At 42.3% G+C, this 18,813-nt stretch overlaps 1 protein-coding gene across 4 annotated transcripts in view; it reads right to left on the bottom strand.

The window, feature by feature from the left end:
- The window catches only part of HYDIN (HYDIN axonemal central pair apparatus protein), a 264,762-nt gene that overhangs the window by 133,079 nt on the left and 112,870 nt on the right, over window positions 1-18,813 (bottom strand). For all 4 annotated transcript variants that reach the window (XR_015698493.1, XR_015698492.1, XM_087729550.1 and 1 more), the window contains exons 28-30: window positions 3,303-3,480; window positions 2,097-2,224; window positions 1,738-1,871 (exon numbers count right to left, since the gene is read on the bottom strand). Coding sequence is in view for 2 of the 4 variants with exons in the window: in XM_087729550.1 (XP_087585676.1) it covers window positions 1,738-1,871; window positions 2,097-2,224; window positions 3,303-3,480 (440 nt within the window). In the remaining 2 variants the exon portion in view is untranslated. The remainder of the gene's footprint in view (window positions 1-1,737; window positions 1,872-2,096; window positions 2,225-3,302; window positions 3,481-18,813) is intronic.

Below are 18,813 nucleotides of genomic sequence, written 5' to 3'. Positions count from 1 at the left end.
GGGTCAGTCTTAGTCTCAAGAGGCTGGTGTGGGTGGATTATATTGTTATGATCTTCATAGGAACTGAACTGAACGGGGATTTTCTGTTAAGGGGGATATTTATGGGAAACAACTGGTTGAATAATGCCCAAGTACCATTGTATAACATGTATTATATAACCGGTGACCTGTACCCCCAAAATACTGTATTTAAACACTGTGTCTGGACCTAGCAGACATTCTCTTTCTATCTTTCATGATTGAGAATCCTTTTGCAAAAGCCTATAATAAATAACTAAATAAATGTTTTTTGTTGTTCATAATCTCCTTGACTGAAATAGAGTATTTTTCTCACAATGTGGATGATGTTAACATAAACAGGATGAGTGATATTTTCCACAAAATCTCACATTTCACCAGTTCATTCATTTCAATTACACTAAAGATTAGCATGACCAGGCTGTGCTTATGAGGGAGAGAAAGGGAGTTAAGCAGCAAGCCATAGAATCAGAGGGCTGGAAGAAACTTTGGAGGTCTTCAAGTCCAACACTCTGCCCATGGAAAAGGAATCCTTATACCATCACAGAGAAATGGTTGTCCAATCTTGAAAACCTCCAACGATGGAGCACCACAAATCATGGAGACGAGCTGTTCCATTGATTAAATCTTCTGTCAAGAAATTTCTTCCTAGTTTGAGATTGGATCTTCTGCTGAAGAGCGTGTTGCTCCTTGTCCTGCCCTCTGGTGCTATGTGGAATAGGTTGACCCCCTCTGCTCTGTGACAGTCCCTCAGGTACTGGAAGACAGTATCCTGTCACCCCAAGTCCTTCTTGTTAGGCTAGAGATGCCTAGTGTCAACCATCCCATTCATTCACCCAGCAAAGAAAGACTCCTGGGCCATTGTTTTGTCAAGAGTATACTTGATTGAGCTTAATCTGGCTGTTTTTTCACACAGACAATGCAATTAACATTCCCTTTGCCATGGCCACACACACACACACACACCAGCAAATATCCAATTAAGTGCTGGTATATTGTTTGGGTAAAGGGCAGAGGTGGTATTCAGCAGGTTCTGACCAGTTCTGGAGAACTGGTAGCGAAATTTTGAGTAGTTCAGAGAACCGGTAAATACCACCTCTGACTGTCCCTGCCTCCATCTATTCTTTGCCTCCCAAGTTCCAGTTGATCAGGAGGAATTGTGGATTTTGTCACACCCACCAAGCCATGCCCACAGAACCGGTAGTAAAAAAATTTGAATCCCACCACTGGTAAAGGGCCTTCAGTTCTATAGGCTTTTCTGCTTTGCAGTCTGTTGGGTGACCTTGGTTAGCAGGTGGTCCTCATTCCTCATCAGGCGTGCTTAGGTTTCCCTCCACCCTGCCCCCATCTCCTCCCTGCTTTCCAATCCTCTTCCTTCCCCGTTGCTGCCATCCCCCATTGCTAATGTCAGGCTGCCAGCTTTACAAAATTTGGCTTGGGGGATGGCAGCCATGAGACCTAGTTCCTTAACTATTCATTATTCAATCCCTTCCCTTGCATCTTCATGCACAGAAATCCTTTCATAAGCATTCACTCAGCTTAGAGAAGAGAAACCCACAGCTAGCCTCTGAGGCTAGACAGTTTGCCACCCAGCTAAAGAGAGGCCTTAAAAACCAGGTGAAAAGGTTTGATTTTGGAGTGTGAGTTTTGTTGATGAGTCCCTGGGAAAACTCCTAGAAGCCCATCCTCTTGGACCAGAAAAATGCTATATGCACTCACTTGACCAGTTTCCGGCGAGCTCGCTGACAGGCAGCAGGGTCATCTGCTGAAACAGAGGCCAGCAGCTTCTGCTGCTCCAGAGAGTGCTCTTGAACAAGCAGCCTTTCCAATTCCAACTGCAGTTGTGTGTCGAGCTAAGACATCAGGAAGAGTCAACAACTCTAGCATGTCCATGGCAGCATTAGACTTCTACTCTTACATCCTGACCTCAACCAGATCAGGATGTACCCCCCCCAAAAAAAGCATTGGCCTTTGGTTCCACTCCCTGAGGTGGTTGTGTCATGCAGGAGTGTGGTTGCTCCTCATGGGGCTCAATTCCAGGCCAGGTGACAGTCAGATGGGAAAGCTGTTCCTCTTACCATGGTGAAGGATTCTTCCATAGGTGGTTCAGTGGCCAATGCTTCGGAATTACTGGTGAAATCTTTCTGTGTTTCCTGCTCTAGTCGCTGCTTCACTTCTTTGAGGATGCTGCTGTACCGCTCATTTCCTATGTAAAACAGGAAGGCCAGGCATTCTGAACTGAGAAATGCACTTGAAAGAGACTTTGCTCTTTTCAATGGCTTCCATGTTCTGGACTCCACCTTTCAGGGTGCATTTAACAATACCAATGGTCTAATTTGGCTCCTTTGTTGCTTTCCACTTGGATGGTTAAGCAGTCCATGGTTGTATCTTGAGGATATTGAGCCCCATGCTTTAGAATACTTTCCCTAAGAAAGTGGGCTCTTCCTTCCTCTATTTTTCAATATAGTGGGAACATAGAAAAACCACCTCTTTTCTTTTTGATGGTTAATTATTTATTGATGCTGATTTTAGTTTTTACATTTTAAGCATACAAATGTTTATGTTCTAAATTTTGTATTTTTAATTCTTGGAAGTTGCCTTAAAATCATGTATTGACTGAAAGCTGGACTATCTAAATAATAAAAATATTTAAAAATGAAATTTTCATTTAAAATTAAAAGACTGCCATGTTAGTTTGGTTGGAAGGTTTCTATTTATACTCTAGTGTTTTGATATTGAGCTTGTTTGTTTAAATACAGGACACTGATTTAAGGTCTGACAACTACAAATGCATTTTTCTTTGCTGTTACAGTATAAATGTTGCCATGCACACAAGAATTAACTAGTAAGGCTCCTTTTAAAAAACAAGTCCAGTGCTGAAAATCATTGCTTTAGAATGGGCTCATTGAGCTGTTGTTTATATGTGGTTGAGGCAAAAATGGCTAGCTGATATTTTTCATGCACCTGCAGATACTTTGGCCAAGAGCATGATTTTAAGAAAAAAAATGAAATATTCTCAGGAAGGGAAAGCAATATTTAAAATTAACCCTTTTAGCTGACATTTGTGATTCTAATATGAAAAAGATATTTGGGAATCCTAGTATGAAAACCAAGATAACAAGGACTTTGAGTTCTGTTTAAACAGAATTATCAATTAAAAGATTGTAGTTTGAAACCCAAAACAAAAAATAATATTTCATGCACACTGCTGGTGAATATTTATAAAGAAATTAACTTATATTTTTCAGCTATATTAGCTTCATGGGAAAACAAAGTACTCTTACCACGAATATTTCTGGGCAGATCCAAGCAAATTCTAGGGAAAACACCCTGTCCTTTCAGAGTGATACTATCTGGTTCCAGATGAGCCACCTGTATTTGGAAGGTTCTCTGAAAGACCTCTGGGACTCCTGGTAGGTAATAGACCTTCAATATTTGCTCTTTTCCTGAGTCAATATAATTCTAGAAAATGGAAAAATCAGAAAGAGGAAACTCTTCAGCCTTTGCACAAAACACCCAGCAATCTTTCCTTGGCTTTCACAGCTCCCAAGGAATCCAAATGTTTGTTCCAGAGTACAGAGATAGTTCATCATTGACTTGCAAAGGTATTAAACAAGATAGGAACCACAGTCCAGTCTCAGAATGATGAGAATGCCCATCAATTCTGCAAATAGCAGCAAAAGGGGAAAGCCTATTTCTCTGAGAGTCAATATCATTTTGAATTGGTTTTCTGTTTAAAAGGTTTTAGCTATCCAACCCAAACCTGTTTCCTGGTGTGTAGGGGTAGGCAGAGATAAACTTTACGATTTTTAATGTTTTTTGTGTACAGGTTTTACAGGTTTATAATTAAATATTATAAACAATGTTTATTAAGGTAAAGGTTCCCCTCGCACAATGTTTATACCAGCAGATAATTAATATATCTTGATTGTCAAAAACATAATATAGCTAATCTATTTAATACACAATTGAAGCTTAATATACTATGAGATATTTTGTACCTATTTTCTAGTCAAAATATATCACTATTGAATTTGGTTAAGACAACTCAAATCAATAAAAGAAAAAAGCAAACTATGAATAGCAACTAATAGGAATATGGTAATTACAGATGATCCTCCACTTATGGCAAAAATCAGGACATTTCACTAAGTGTCATAGTTGCAAAGTACAAAGTCATGTGACAGCACCACTCAATGCTGACTATTCTGGCATCTCCGCTGCCATTGTTAAGAAACAGCAGGTCATTCTTTAGAATAAATAAAAAAGAATCAATTCAAAATCTCTGGGATACTGTGAAAGCATACACAAGAAGCCTTACAATTGCCTACATGGTGAGAAAAACTAGAAAACAAAAAGAGCAACAAGAATGTATGCAAAAAGAACTTGAAGATGAAGATGAACTACAGAAAGACCCAAAGAATAAAATTAAAAAAGAAAAAAGAGAGATGATAAAACGTAAGATCAACTTAATAACTCAAAAGGAATTAGCACAGAAAATTAAAGCAGCCAGACAAAATTACTTTGAACAAGCCAACAAACCTGGACGATGGCTGGCATACAGATTGAAGAATGAAAGAGAAAAAAGGATGATATATTAATTAAAAGATGATGAGGGAAGAATTCAATACAAAGCGGAAGAAAAGAAGCATATTATTCATAAATACTTCGCAAAACTATACGTGCAAGATAGTATGGAGGAAATCAAAATAAAAAATTATTTAAACACAGAAAAGATAACACCAATCTCAAAAAAACAAAGGGAGGCAATAAACAGGCCAATAACGTTAGCCGAAGTGGAATTAGTCCTGAAAAACCAGAAAAATAATAAAACCCCAGGACTAGATGGAATACCGGTGGAGTTATACAAATATAACAAAATAATATTGGAAGAGCTAGGAGTGGAAATGTTTAACGAAGTTTTAGGAAAAGCCAAGATACCTGAATCATGGACAGAAGCAATAATATTGCTAATCCCAAAAGAAGAAACCAACCTACAAGAAATTCAAAATTACAGGCCAATTTCATTACTAAACTCCGATTATAAAATATTTGCAGCAATTATGGCAGGAAGAATTAAACAGGTTTTAAATGAACTAATACACCCGGACCAAAATGGATTTTTACCTCACAGACACATTAAAAATAATACGAGAGTCATCCTAGACATAATACTTTACAAGGCACATCCAGAAAAATAAATGGTATTGGTTTTCCTTGATGCACAAAAAGCATTTGACAATGTAGTCTGGAAATTTATAATTAACACTATTGGACGAGATGAAATTCAAAGAAAAATTTATAAAAATGATAGGATTTTATAACAGTCAGACAGCCAAAGTTCTGATGAATAGAGATCTAACAGAGAAGATTGAAATAAAAAAAGGAGTCAGACAGGGATGCCCACTCTCTCCTTTGCTGTTTATATTAACTTTGGAAATTTTATTAAATGAAATTCGGAAGGACCAGGGAATAAAAGGTTTAAGACTCAAAAATGAAGAATATAAGGCCCAAGCCTATGCCGATGACTTAGTATTTGTTCTAGAGGACCCATTAGAATCCAGCCTGAAATTAATTCAAAAATTAGAAGAATATGGCAAAGTGGCAGGACTAAAGATCAATAAAGACAAAACAAAAATAATAACCAAGAACATGACAAAAAAGCAAGAAGAGGAACAGGAAGTAGCAACCAGAATGCAAATAACTAAGAAAGTGAAATACTTGGGGATCTGGGTGTCAGCAAAATGTTCCACAATTAAAGACGATAAATATAATAAATTAGTGATACAAATAAAGAAAGATTTAGAAAATTGGAAAAATATTCAGTTATCACTCATGGGACATATAGCGACAATTAAAATGAATATTTTACCAAGAATCTTATTCCTGTTGCAAGCCACACCTATTAATCCAGGTAAAAAAAATCTTTCAAGAATTAAACAAAATAACCGCTAGGTTCATTTGGCAGGGACGAAAAGCGAGGATTAAACTAAAGTCAATGCAAGACAGCAAGGAGAAGGGAGGCTTAGCATTACCAAATTGGGATTTATACACATCAGCAGTAACAATAACACTGGTGAAGATTGGTGACCAATCTTCATCATAACAAGTACAAACTTCGTAATTCTTCACCCCTTATAAGGTTCCACGCATGAATCTCTTCTCATAATGCATTCCTTATTAATGTACAAATCCATAATCAACATGTCTGTCCTCATTTCAGGAGAACTCGATAAAGTTCCCAGAGCTTTACAGAACTTGTAAAGTTTATTTAACTTTGGTCAAACAACCAAAGCCTTTGTCTTTAATTCATTCAGACATCGTGATAGGATTTGATCTCTTTTCAAAAAAATTTTCCAAACTCAAGTGCTTCTTTGCAGCTTTACAAATCTCCTTTATAAATCCAGTAAGGGGTTATTATCCCAGTCATTCTCTTTATCATCTGTATCTCCACTTTAACTCTCATCTGTTTTATAATCCACAATTTTTATGAGAGTTATTTTAGGTCTTTAGCCTATAGATCTTTCCAAACTATTCTCTTCCACACTGTCAGTACTGACCAGAACCAACAAGACTCTTTCCCTCTCTCCTCTTTCCCTCTCTTTCTCTCCTGTCCCTCCCTCTCTTTCTCCCCTCCCTCTCCCTCTCTCCCCTCTCTAAAAATTTAGTTCTCACAAGGGAGTTAGTTAATTAAAAAAAATATCTAAATCTTATCACAGAAGTCCCAATATCCCAAATTTCTCTTGTCCCTTTATTTGTTTATAGCTGTCAGTCTCTGCTTTGCTGCTGCTTTGGCTGCCATTGAAACGGGGAGGGGGGGCATGGTATTTGGGAGGGGAATCATTATGTGCTGGAGGAATATTCTAGACACTGTCCTGACCATCTCATTGCACATGTGGAGGAAGGGAGTTTCCCGCCAAGGTTAACTGTCCAGCATTCCACCCTGATGATGTTTTTTGAAGATATCTCCCACCTGACAGTTGGGTGAATTGTAGTTGGACTATGGACTGGGTGCCAAGGGGAGGGGATTGACCTATACATGATATTCTTTGCTTTCGCGCCTAATTAACCAGATTCAGCTTAGCTTTGCTACTATTCGTTTGTAATTAGTAAAAGTACACTTAATTTCTAACAAACGGAGTTGAGTGGTTTCTTTCCTGATTATTAGATGAAGCAGCACCTGACAATAAGCTGAATCTCACCTCGCACCCAACCCGGAGCGAACAACTTCCGAGGGGGGTGCCCTCACAGAAGGAAAAAAAAATGTCCTTACATGAAAGCGACCAGGAAGAAGACATGGGTGCAACAGCAGCACCATCTTTAACAGAAATGCTAGCCGACCTGAGAGTGGAGGAACCTGCTGTCCGACCCAGGTGGACTTGGGGTGTGGGACAGAAAGAGGAACCTGAGGAATTATTAACTGGTGTCACGAGGAGACCAAAAAAACCAGCAGCTGACTGGAGTAGCTCTAGGGAGGAAGACTACAAAATGTCCCAAGCCATGAGACTCCTCGAAGAGGCATGGAGTGAACGCTGGATTCGAGAGAGTGCTGTGGAAAGGGAACCAGCAGAGGAACTGGAAAAAAGGTACCTATTGCATAGCTTAAGGGAGACTGGAGGGGCTGAAGGGGGATGTGCGCAAGAAAACCCAACACCGACCTCTCCCCCTGCGGCTAGAGACATTTCGAGAGCAGGGGGGGGGGCAGGCGACGCCAGATGGCTAAGGTCCCACCTTAAGCGTAAAGTATGATGGAGACCCCAGCGGTCTGGGGTTGTTTATTATTCAGGTCTGGAATTATATGCAAATATATGGGCCTGATTTGGACTCTGATGAATCTAAAGTGAGAATAGTGTTAATGGTCCTAGAGAAGAAAGCAGCAGACTGGATGGTCAGATTACATAATAGTAACTCCCTTCTCCTGAGGAATTTTGATGACTTTATGGCGGCAATGAGGAGAAGGCTTGACGACCCCCTCACCGAGCGTCGAGCTAGGCTAAAATTTACGACCCTCAGACAGGGAAAAAAGACTGTGCCTGAATATGTGCAGGAATTCCAGGAGTTGTCGGCCTATATGAGGGGATGGTCTGAAGAAGCCTTGTTGGATCGATTCGCAGATGGCTTAGATAGAGATGTTTACCAGTAGTGCATAAACAGACGCATTCCCCGCCGCTTGGAGCCTTGGTATGAGAATGCTGCAGATATCGAGCTTGATTTAACCAGGCTTCGTTACATGGAAGAGAGAGGAGTTGAGGCATCGCCTCCACCCCACCTAAAACCTCCCTCCCAAAGAGTGAAAAAGGGGGCAGGGGAGGTTTTGCAGGCAAGCCCAAGCCCTCCGCTTGTTTCCGCTGTGGGAAGGAGGGGCATCGTGCTGTGAATTGCCGAGCCAAGCTGACACACTCCGCTCCACCCCCCTGGAGGGAGAGGAAACCTGAGAAGCCTCCAGGCAAGAGAAAGGAAACCGCCTTGGCTGGGGAAGAAACTTCTCGCCGCTTTGAGCCAGAGGAGGGGAGAAACGGAAGTCCCAGCTCATCTGACGATAGTGACTATGAAGATGCTGATCGCTGGGTAAGTTCCCGCTCTGGCCCCATGCTTATTCCCATTGAGCTTAGAGTGCCCTCTTCTGGCGCAAAAGAAAAACTTATGGCTCTTTTAGATTCTGGTTGTTCCCGCTGCATGATAAGCCCTGAGATGGTTGAGAAACTGGGCTTGAAACTAAAAGCTTTAAAAATCCCTATTGCTTTTTGCCAAATAGATGGCTCTATTGCGGGGGGCGGTCTTGCTCATTTTTCTACTGAGCCCATCAAGATGTGGATGGGTACCCACCAAGAAATGATAACTTTTATTGTGGCACCTGGAATGGACTGGCCCCTTATTTTAGGACTCCCCTGGCTCCGTAGATGGAATCCACGCATTAACTGGAGAGAGGGGTGGTTATGAATTCGAACAACCACACGCCCTGAGGGGAAGATTGAAACTCCAGACTCTGATACTACGGCCCCCACACTGGCGACCAGGGGGCAGGAGAAAATTGAGGGGGAGGAAAAAATTCCAAAGGAATATTGGGACCTCAAGGATGTTTTTAGTGAAAAATCTTCTGATAAATTACCCCCTCAGAGGCCCACAGATTGCACCATTGATATTTTACCTGGAGTAAAGCTTCCAAAGCCCCAAATATATTCAATGACCCCTAGAGAGATGGAAGAAATGAGGAAATTCATTGATAAAAACTTAGAAAGGGGTTTCATTGAATCAGCAAGGCCCAAGGTAGCTGCGCCAGTATTGTTCAGAGAAAAGAAAGATGGCTCCTTCAGATTATGTGTTAATTTCAAAAACTTAAACTGCATCTCTGCTCAGAACCTCTATACTTTACCATTGATGAAGGACATGCTGGCCCAACTGGGGAAGGGCTGGATTTTCACTAAATTGGATCCAAGGGAAGCATACTATAGGGTCACAATTAAAGAGGGGGACAAATGGAAAACTGCTTTCAACTGCCCCCTTGATTGCTTTCAATTTTGAGTAATGGCATTTGGCCTCCAGGGGGCGCCAGCAGTCTTCATGCACTGATTAATGAGGTTTTACATGACCATCTTTACAAAGGCATAATGGTCTATTTAGACGATATCCTTATTTACGTGGAAATACGTGAAGAACACGTGAAGCTTGTTCGCACGGTTCTGAAGAAACTCCGAGCAGCAGAATTGTATGCCAAATTGTCCAAGTGCGAATTTCATCAGGAGAAAGTTGATTACCTGGGCTATCGAATCTCCCACAGGGGGATAGAAATGGATCCCGCTAAGGTCAAGGCCCTTCCTCCACATGCGCAATGAGATGGTCAGGACAGCGTCTAGAATATTCCTCCAGCACATAATGATTCCCCTCCCAAATACCATGCCCCCCTCCCCGTTTCAATGACAGCCAAAGCAGCATCTCATTGCGCATGTGGAGGGAGTTTCCCGCCAAGGTTAACTGTCCAGCATTCCACCCTGATGATGTTTTTTGAAGATATCTCCCACCTGACAGTTGGGTGAATTATAATTGGACTATGGACTGGGGTTCCAAGGGGAGGGGATTGACCTATACATGATATTCTTTGCTTTCGTGCCTAATTAACCAGATTCAGCTTAGCTTTGCTACTATTCGTTTGTAATTAGTAAAAGTACACTTAATTTCTAACAAACGGAGTTGAGTGGTTTCTTTCCTGATTATTAGATGAAGCAGCACCTGACAATAGCTTTCTCAATTCTTATAGCTTATTTAGGCTACTGCCATTTCAGAACTAGAATACATACAGGACTTTGCATTATATTGGTCTGGATACTGACTGTACAGTATTGAAAATAATTTACATCTTATTTCTTCTTCAACAATGTACTTTTGAGAGAATACAATAACAGAGTTGGAAGGGATGTTGGAGGTCTTCTAGTCCAACCCCCTGCCCAGGCAGGAAACCCTATACTGTTTCAGACAAATGGTTATCCAACATCTTCTTAAAGACTTCCAGTGTTGGGGCATTCACAACTTCTGGAGACAAGCTGTTCCACTGATTAATTGTTCTAACTGTCAGGAAATTTCTCCTCAGTTCTAAGTTGCTTCTCTCCTTGATTAGTTTCCACCCATTGCTTCTTGTTTTACCCTCAGGTGCTTTGGAGAATAGTTTGACTCCCTCTTTTTTGTCGCAACCCCTGAGATATTGGAACACTGCTATCATGTCTCCCCTAGTCCTTCTTTTCATTAAACTAGACCAGAAGTGGGTTCCTCCAGTATGGTACGGTGCTGTACCGGTACGGTGTCACCATCTTGTTTTTTGCTTCTGCAGAGAAGCACTTTTTGGTACTGAGCATGCGCCCCGACCTGCCCGGTCTCTGATCTACAACTTGCCTGCCTGAAGCACTTTCCCTTTGGCCTGGATCAAGCCCACCAATGCCACCACAGAGCCTGTGGCACTTTCCCTACGGCCTGGGTGATGGCACTTCATCTTGGCAAAGACCAGGTCACCGCATTTGTATTCACGCGGCCAGCCGGAGTGAGACATGGTGCAGGCAGAGAGGCAATAGGCACACCAGTGCCGCCTTGCCCACCTTGCCCGTCGTCTCTATGTGCTGTGCTTGGAAGGAGCCGCAGCTCTCGACGCCCTCCCTCCCTGGCTGGCTGCAGACATCCATCAGCCCTCCCAGAGCACTGCCGAGGAACTGCCGTTCACTTTTTTTCTCCCATCAAAAAACGAAAGTGACCAGCATCGCACTAGAATTGCGGCAAACTGGTCTTCCCCAAGATGAAGCATCGGTGCCCAAGCTGAAGGGAAAGTGCCACAGGCTCTGCGGTAACATGGCCAGGCTTGGCCTTGGCCCACTCCCCATGTGAGGGGCTGTCGCCCACCCGTCCGCTGGTAACTTCCATGCCTCTTACTCCACTTTTTTGCCAGCGGGAAGCAGTGCCACTGTCTTTTTTCCTAAGACCCCTCTTAACCTTGCACAGTAAAGATTGCTAATTGCTCGCATTCGTGATAAGGTTTTCTTTACTGTGCAAGATGTTTCCCTGAATAGAGCGGCTGAGAGAGAGTAGCAGTGGAGCTGCCAGACTCGAGTAAGATGTTTGGGCAAATATGGGGGTGGCTGGGGGGCAGGTGAGATCCCCTTTTCCTTGCACCCCCAAACCCCGATTCCTAAGACTAGCTGTGGCCAGGAGATGCATCCGCCCCTCAGCCGCAGCTTGGCTGTGAGCAATTAGAAACCTTTACTGTGCAAGGTTTTCCCTGTGCTTCGCTGGGCAGGGATGGGGCGAGGCTTCAGGCTGGAACAGGCAAGCACAGCCGCTGCACCAAGAGGAGCACTTGCCTCCATTGGGTTGATCTCGTACCCGTAGCAGCAGCACCTGGGCAACTTCTATGAGGTGGAGGTGCATCCCAATGCCCAGCACCTTCTACTCACACCCACAGCAGCAGCACCCACTGCTCCCTGCCACCACGTACCTGCCCTCCCTCTTCGGAGGCAATGGAGGCAAGTGTTCCTCTTGGTGCAGCGCGATTGACTGGGTGGGGGTGGGGTGGGCCAGGAGTAGCAGGTGCTGCTGTGGGTGCGAGATGGACCCAACGGAGGCAAGTGCTCCTCTTGGTGCAGCTCAATATATCGTGGTGACCAAAACTGAATGCAGTATTCCAAGTGTGGCCTTACCAAGGCATTATGAAGTGGTATTAACACTTCATGTGATCTTGATTCTATCTCTCTGTTTATGCAGCCTAGAACTGTGTTGGCTTTTTTGGCAGTTGCTGCACACTGCTGGCTCCTAGTAGTTGTCCACTGGGATTACAAGATCCCTCTCAGTTACTACTATTGAGAAGGTACCACATATACTGTACCTGTGCATTTTGTTTTTCTTGCCTAAATGTAGAACCTTACTCTTTTTACCATTGAATTTCATTTTGCTAGATAGTGCCCAATGTTTTAATTTGTCAAGATCCTTCTGTATCTTAAGCCTATCTTCTGGAGTGTTGGCTATTCCTGCCAGCTTGGTGTCATCTGCAAATTTGATGAGTTCCCCATTTATCTCCTCATCCAAATCATTGATGAAGATGTTGAAGAGTACTGGACCTAAAACAGAACCTTGGGGTACTCCATGTATACTTCCCTCCATTTAGATGCAGTTCCACTGAGGACTACACATTGAGTACGGTTTGGTCATCCAGTTACGAATTCATCTGGTGGTGATGCTGTTTAACCCACATTTTTCTACTTTATCTAATAGTAGGTTATGGTCTACTTTATCAAATGCCTTTGTCACTGCCCCTTCATTTAATAACCAAGAAAGAGACCACTCAAGTCCATATTTCAGAATTAAGTGTACTTATACTGGTTACAAACGAAAAGAAGCAAAGCAAAGCTGAATCTGAATAAAAAGGCGCGAAAGCAATAGATATCATATAAAAAAAAAAAAGAAAAAAAAGAAAAACAAAGAAAAAGGGAATAAAACGAACAAGTAAAGAGAAAACACAACTCATCATTCACAACCCCACCCTTGCATCCTCCATACACCCCATCTACCCCCTCCAACTTTCCTTTCTCCCTCTAACACTCCCCTCCTACTTCCCTTTCCCCTCAATCCTTCCTTCTCCCCTTACTCCCCGGACACCCTCCTTACCTTCCCCTTACTCCTTCCTTACTCCTCCCTCTTCTTTCCCTCTACCTCCCTCCTTGGTGTATGCCTTTATTCGAGTGTTGTTTGATCTGATAAAAGTAAAATGAACCAAGGAAAAAATAATAATAATAATGATAAAAAAAAAGAACCACCGTATATAAATACATTCTTGTTCTTATTAAAACTATGTTAACACCCCCCCACCCCACCCCCCACAATCCCCATCCCTAATCCTCCCGACTTCCCAGGGCCCACACCTGGCACTACCTTCTGTCTAAAATATCTTGTATACATATGAATTAAAAAATAAAAGTATATATCAAAAGAAAAGAAAAGCAGAGAAAGGAAAAAAAAAAAAAAGGAAAAAAAGAAAAGAGAAAAGAAAAAAAAGAAAAAAAAGAAACCACTCTTGTATTGATCTCAGCCCCCCATCTTTATCTATGCTTAAATAGTATAAATCATTCTATCTATATTTTATTCTCGTCTCTTACTTCTTTGCTATTTACCCCAACCTTCTGTAGACTCTCCCGTTCCCTTCCTAAACCTCATGATCCCTTCCAATAAAATTTAAGCAGCGTGGTTCATGCCATATATTCAAATATAACTTTACAGACAAGTAATCAAACTTTCCCTTCTAGTAAAATTTAAACAACGTAAATAATCTTTCTTTACCCCTTTTTCAAACAGTAATTCAAAATAATAAATAACTTAGTTCATTCCACATTCATTTTACCTTCATCCCTCACCTGTCTGATATTTACCACTATCAAATTTATACTAGCATTTGTTTAAAATATAACTCAGAGTGAATTGTAGCATGAATCATTCCACATATTCCAATAATACTTTCAGCAAGAGTCAGTTAACCTTCTATTTTAAGGTAGTCCCTTCTAACAGAGTTTAAACAACATAAGTCATTCTGCATTCTTTTTGCAGTTATCTTCCCAGGCGGCTTCCTGTTCTAATAAGCTTTAAACAACGTAGATTTTGCCCTCTTCCCTTGCTTGTCTGATATCTACCACAAATAACGTAGTTCATTCCACATGCATTTTACCCTCATCTCTTGCTTGTCTGATATTTACCACTATCAAATTTATACTAGCGTAACTCAGAACTATTACAACCAACTTTCCCTTCAAATAAAAGTTAAGTAGCATGGATCATATTCAAATAATACTTTCAGCAAGAGTCAGTTAACCTTCTATTTTAAAATAGTCCCATCTAACAAAGTTTAAACAACATAAATCGTTCCGCATTCTTTTAACCACTATCAAATTTATGCTAACGTTACTTTAGAATCTAGCTCAAAGTAGTTTCACCCAGCTTTCCCTTCTGATAAAAATTAGTCCACTTTTTCTACTGGAGAGAGGTCTCAAACCCCCATTCAGTCCTCAACTTTAGGAAGTCTTTTGAAGTATCTAAATTCTCGATCTGCGTTCTTCTGCTTCTCTGAGGGAGGAGGGGCTGCCCCCTCCATCTTGCAGCCGCGTGACCAGCCGTTTGCTTTCTCCTTCCGCTTGTCTCTCCTCTCTTCCAAGCGCGTCAGGAAGACCCGCCTTCAGAATCCTACAATAGAAATCTTGAGCCTCCGAAACAGAGTTAAGACGAAATCTTTGATTCTCAAATGTAACTGTAATACCGGCAGGGGCCTCCCATCTGTATCGAATCTGTTGACTCCTAAGCTCCTTCGTTAAAAAGGTGTAATTCCTTCTTGCCTTCAACATCTGAAAAGGAATATCTTTGAAAACAATCAGGTCCTGGCCTTCAACTCGAAAACCGTTATTATGAAACTTTTGCACAATCGCATTTCTAGCTTCTTTTGTGGAAAAATGTATAATTATGTCCCTCGGGAGTTGTCGCTGTTCCGCTATCAATGAGTTCTGGCGATAGATTTTCCGAATCTGCCAATCAAAGTTAAGTCCCGGGCTTCCCAGCGCATGGCTGAAGGCTTCAGCAAAGGTCTGTTTCAAATCCTCTTGCTCCTTTTCACGGAATCCTCTGACTCTAATTGCAGATGCCTTCCTGTTAAAATTTAACATCATAAGCTGATCTTCGTTATTTCTAATTTTTTCTTGTAAAATTTGAATATTGGTAGTCAAATTAAAATTAGCCTTCTCCAGACTTTCCAATTTGTTCTCTATTTCAGCAGAGTAATCTGAGAGGGCAGACACGGCTGCAAACGTATTCGCCTTCATTTGATTAACTTTAGATTTTAAATCATCATAAAGTTGCAATACAAATTCCTGAATTTCTTGTTTAAAGGCATTAAACATTTTAAAGAGATATTCCTGTGTTAAAACTTCTCCAGTAGAGGGCGTAGGAGACAAAGGCTGTGTTTCCAAAAAAGATTCTTTAAATTCCTTAGATACATTTGTAGCAAGACGCTTCTTTGATCTGGGTGCCATAATAAATAAACAAGTAAGCAGCGCTTCACTCCCCTCTATTTCCAAAGAAAAAGAGTTTATTTTGTTAAGGAGCAGTCTGCAGGAAGATAAACCCGGCTAAGTACATCCAGTAATCATCCACGGAGAGAAATCGCCATTTTGAAGTCTATTTAAACAAAGAAGTCTTTAAGACGAATGGAGCTGGTATTTAAGATAGTAATAAAAGCATAAATCTCACAGGGGTGGTACCCTCCCGTATCAATTCTAGCTTGAAAAAACTTTGTTTTGTCCTGGGGGGGGCTAGCCTGTCTGGGGCTGCCAAAAAAAAAAAAGGCAGCTGAGAAGAACTGGCCGGAGATAAAAGCTCCGCTTCGGCTGGATCTAATCTCTTCCACAGCCCAAAAAAAAAAAAGGCTGTGGCTTACGAATAGACCCTAGTCTACGGAGCTATCCTCCCTGCCCCTTTCTTAGCCAAAAAGGGGTGCTATCTATGATCTTATTTAGATATACAGACCAGGTCTCTGAGGAGCTCGGTGGAGCCCTCCTCGGCAACAGGCCACGCCCCCAGGAAGTCCGAAAGCAATAGATATCAATACAAGATTCAATCCTCTCCCCTTGGTACCCCAGTCCATAGTCCAATCATAATTCACCCAACTGTCAGGTGGGAGACATCTTCAAAAATCATCATCAGGATGGAATGCTGGACAGTTGGCCTTGGCGGGAAACTCCCTTCCTTCCGCATGCACAGAGATGGTGAGAATAACTCCCTAATTAAACAGTCCTCCAGCACAAAATGATTCCCTTCCCAAATACCATGACCCCCTCCCCGTTTCAATGGCAGCCAAAAAGCAGCAGCAAAGCAGAGGGTGACATCTGGCCCTCCTCCAGAAAAGGACGGTCACACCTGCAGAAATGAAAGAACACAGATAAACAAACGAACAACATGACATAGAAGAGAAAAGGGGAAGGGGGAAATTAGAAATCCGAAGTGAGGTCAGGGTTTGTCTGAGGGAGAGGGACGATACCTGTGGTTTCTCGCGAGGAATCTCAGGGATGGGCACAAAATCATGTCCATAAACAACCCAGAAGGGGGTAAAGCCTGTGCTACTGTGCACTGAATTGTTGTATGCTACCTCAGCATGAGGCAACAATTCCACCCAATTATCTTGCTGGTAGTTGATGAAACAGCAAAGATATTGTTCCAGCACAGAGTTAGTCCTCTCGCAGGCCCCATTAGTCTGAGGATGGTGGGAGGAGCTTAAGCCCTGGGCGGAGCCAATCAGTTTCAGGAATTCTTTCCAAAATAGTGAGGTGAACTGGACCCCCCTATCCGAAATGATGTGGTCCGGAACCCCATGCAAGCGATAGATATGTTTGATGAACAACTTAGCCAGGGACTTGGTGGATGGGATCTTGGAGCAAGGAATAAAATGAACTCACTTGGAGAATAAGTCAGTGACAACACAGATCACTGTATTTCCCTGACTCTCCGGAAGTTCAACAATGAAATCCATAGAGATCTTCTTCCACGGGGCTTCTGGGTGGGCTACCGCCTGGAGCAACCCCTGGGGTTTACCCAGCGGGTGTTTTGCTGCGGCACAAATGAGGCAACTAGCCACATAAGATTCAATGTCTTTTTTCAATGAAGGCCACCAAAATTGCCTCTTAATAAGGTGCAGGGTTTTGACGAACCCAAAGTGTCCGGCCATGTGAGAGTCATGAGCACGTTGAAGGACCGTGGATCTAATGGATGTAGGCCCATACAATTTAGCACCAATCCAAGCCAGTCCATCTTTCATGGTGCACTCATTCTTATGTTGCTGGAACCACTCATCATTTGTAAGAGCTCCCTTGAGGTTAGTGACCAAGTCTTGTGTGACCTCTAACTTAAGGGTCGCCTGACTCCTGGTGACAACAGGAGCGGCCAGACTTCTCGTGGGCATGACAGGCTGGACAACACTGAGTTTTGAACTGTTGTACTGTGGAAGCCTGGACAAAGCATCAGCCATAAAAAAATTTCCACCCGGAATGTATTTCAAAGTAAAATTGAATCTATTGAAATGTTGTGCCCACCGCATTTGTTTGGGAAATAGTTTTCTGGGGGGTCTTCAATGCCTCTAAGTTCTTGAGCCAGTGTCGGTTAGCTTACAAGAGGTCTAAGCACAGGGTTGTAATTTCCCTTGTGCATTTGCCTGAAGCAGTACTGCCCCTACTGCCACATCACTAGCATCAGCCTGGACCACAAAAGGAGCGTCTATGTCTGGGTGTTTAAGGACCGGTTCCTCTGCAAACAGGCACTTCAATTTCTCGAAAGCAACCTGACACTCCATAGTCCAGTTCAAAGGTTTGCTAGGTTTGGGCTTTGCCCCTCCTTTCGACTTCAGGAGGTTAGTGATTGGTAGAGCAATCTTAGCAAAGGAGGGAATAAATTGACAATAGAAGTTAGCAAACCCCAAGAAGCTTTGTAACTGCTTACGTGTGCGTGGGGCTTCCCATTCGGTGACAGCTTTAACCTTTGCCAGGTCCATCTCTATCCCTTTGTGGGAGATTCGATAGCCCAGGTAATCTACCTTCTCCTGATGAAATTTGCACTTGGATAATTTGGCATATAGTTCTGCTGCATGTAGTTTTTTGAGAACTGTGCGAACCAGTTTCACGTGTTCTTCACGTGTTTCCGTGTAAATAAGGATATCATCTAGATAGACCATCACACCTTTGTAAAGATGGTCATGTAAAACTTCATTAATTAATTGCATGAAAACCGCTGGCGCCCCCTGGAGGCCTAACGGCATTACTCGAAATTGGAAGCAACCAAGAGGGCAATTGAATGCAGTTTTTCACTCGTCTCCCTCCTTAATTCTGACCCGATAGTATACTTCCTGCAGGTCCAATTTAGTGAAGATCCTCCCCTTCCCTAGTTGTACCAGCATGTCCTTCATCAGTGGTAAAGGGTAGATATTTTGGGCAGAAATGCAGTTAAGATTTTTAAAGTTCATACAGAGATGGAAGGAGCCATGCTTCTTCTCTCTGAAAAACACTGGAGCTGCTACTTTGGGTCTAGCTGGTTCAATGAAGCCCCTTTCCAAGTTTTTATCAATGAATTTTCTCATTTTGTCCATCTCCCTAGGGATCATTGAATGAATTTGGGGTTTCGGGAGCTTCACCCCAGGTGGAATATCAATGGTGCAATCAGTGGACCTGTGAGGGGGCAACTTATCAGAAGATTTTTCACTGAAAACATCTTTCAGGTCCCAGTATTCCTTCGGTATTCTCT

This window comes from Thamnophis sirtalis, unplaced genomic scaffold, assembly GCF_051295495.1.
Source record: "Thamnophis sirtalis isolate CommonGarterSnake01/CBP01778 unplaced genomic scaffold, rThaSir2_p1.2 scaffold_14, whole genome shotgun sequence".
Lineage (NCBI taxonomy): Eukaryota > Metazoa > Chordata > Lepidosauria > Squamata > Natricidae > Thamnophis > Thamnophis sirtalis.
This window is presented reverse-complemented; position numbering and strand designations above follow the sequence as displayed.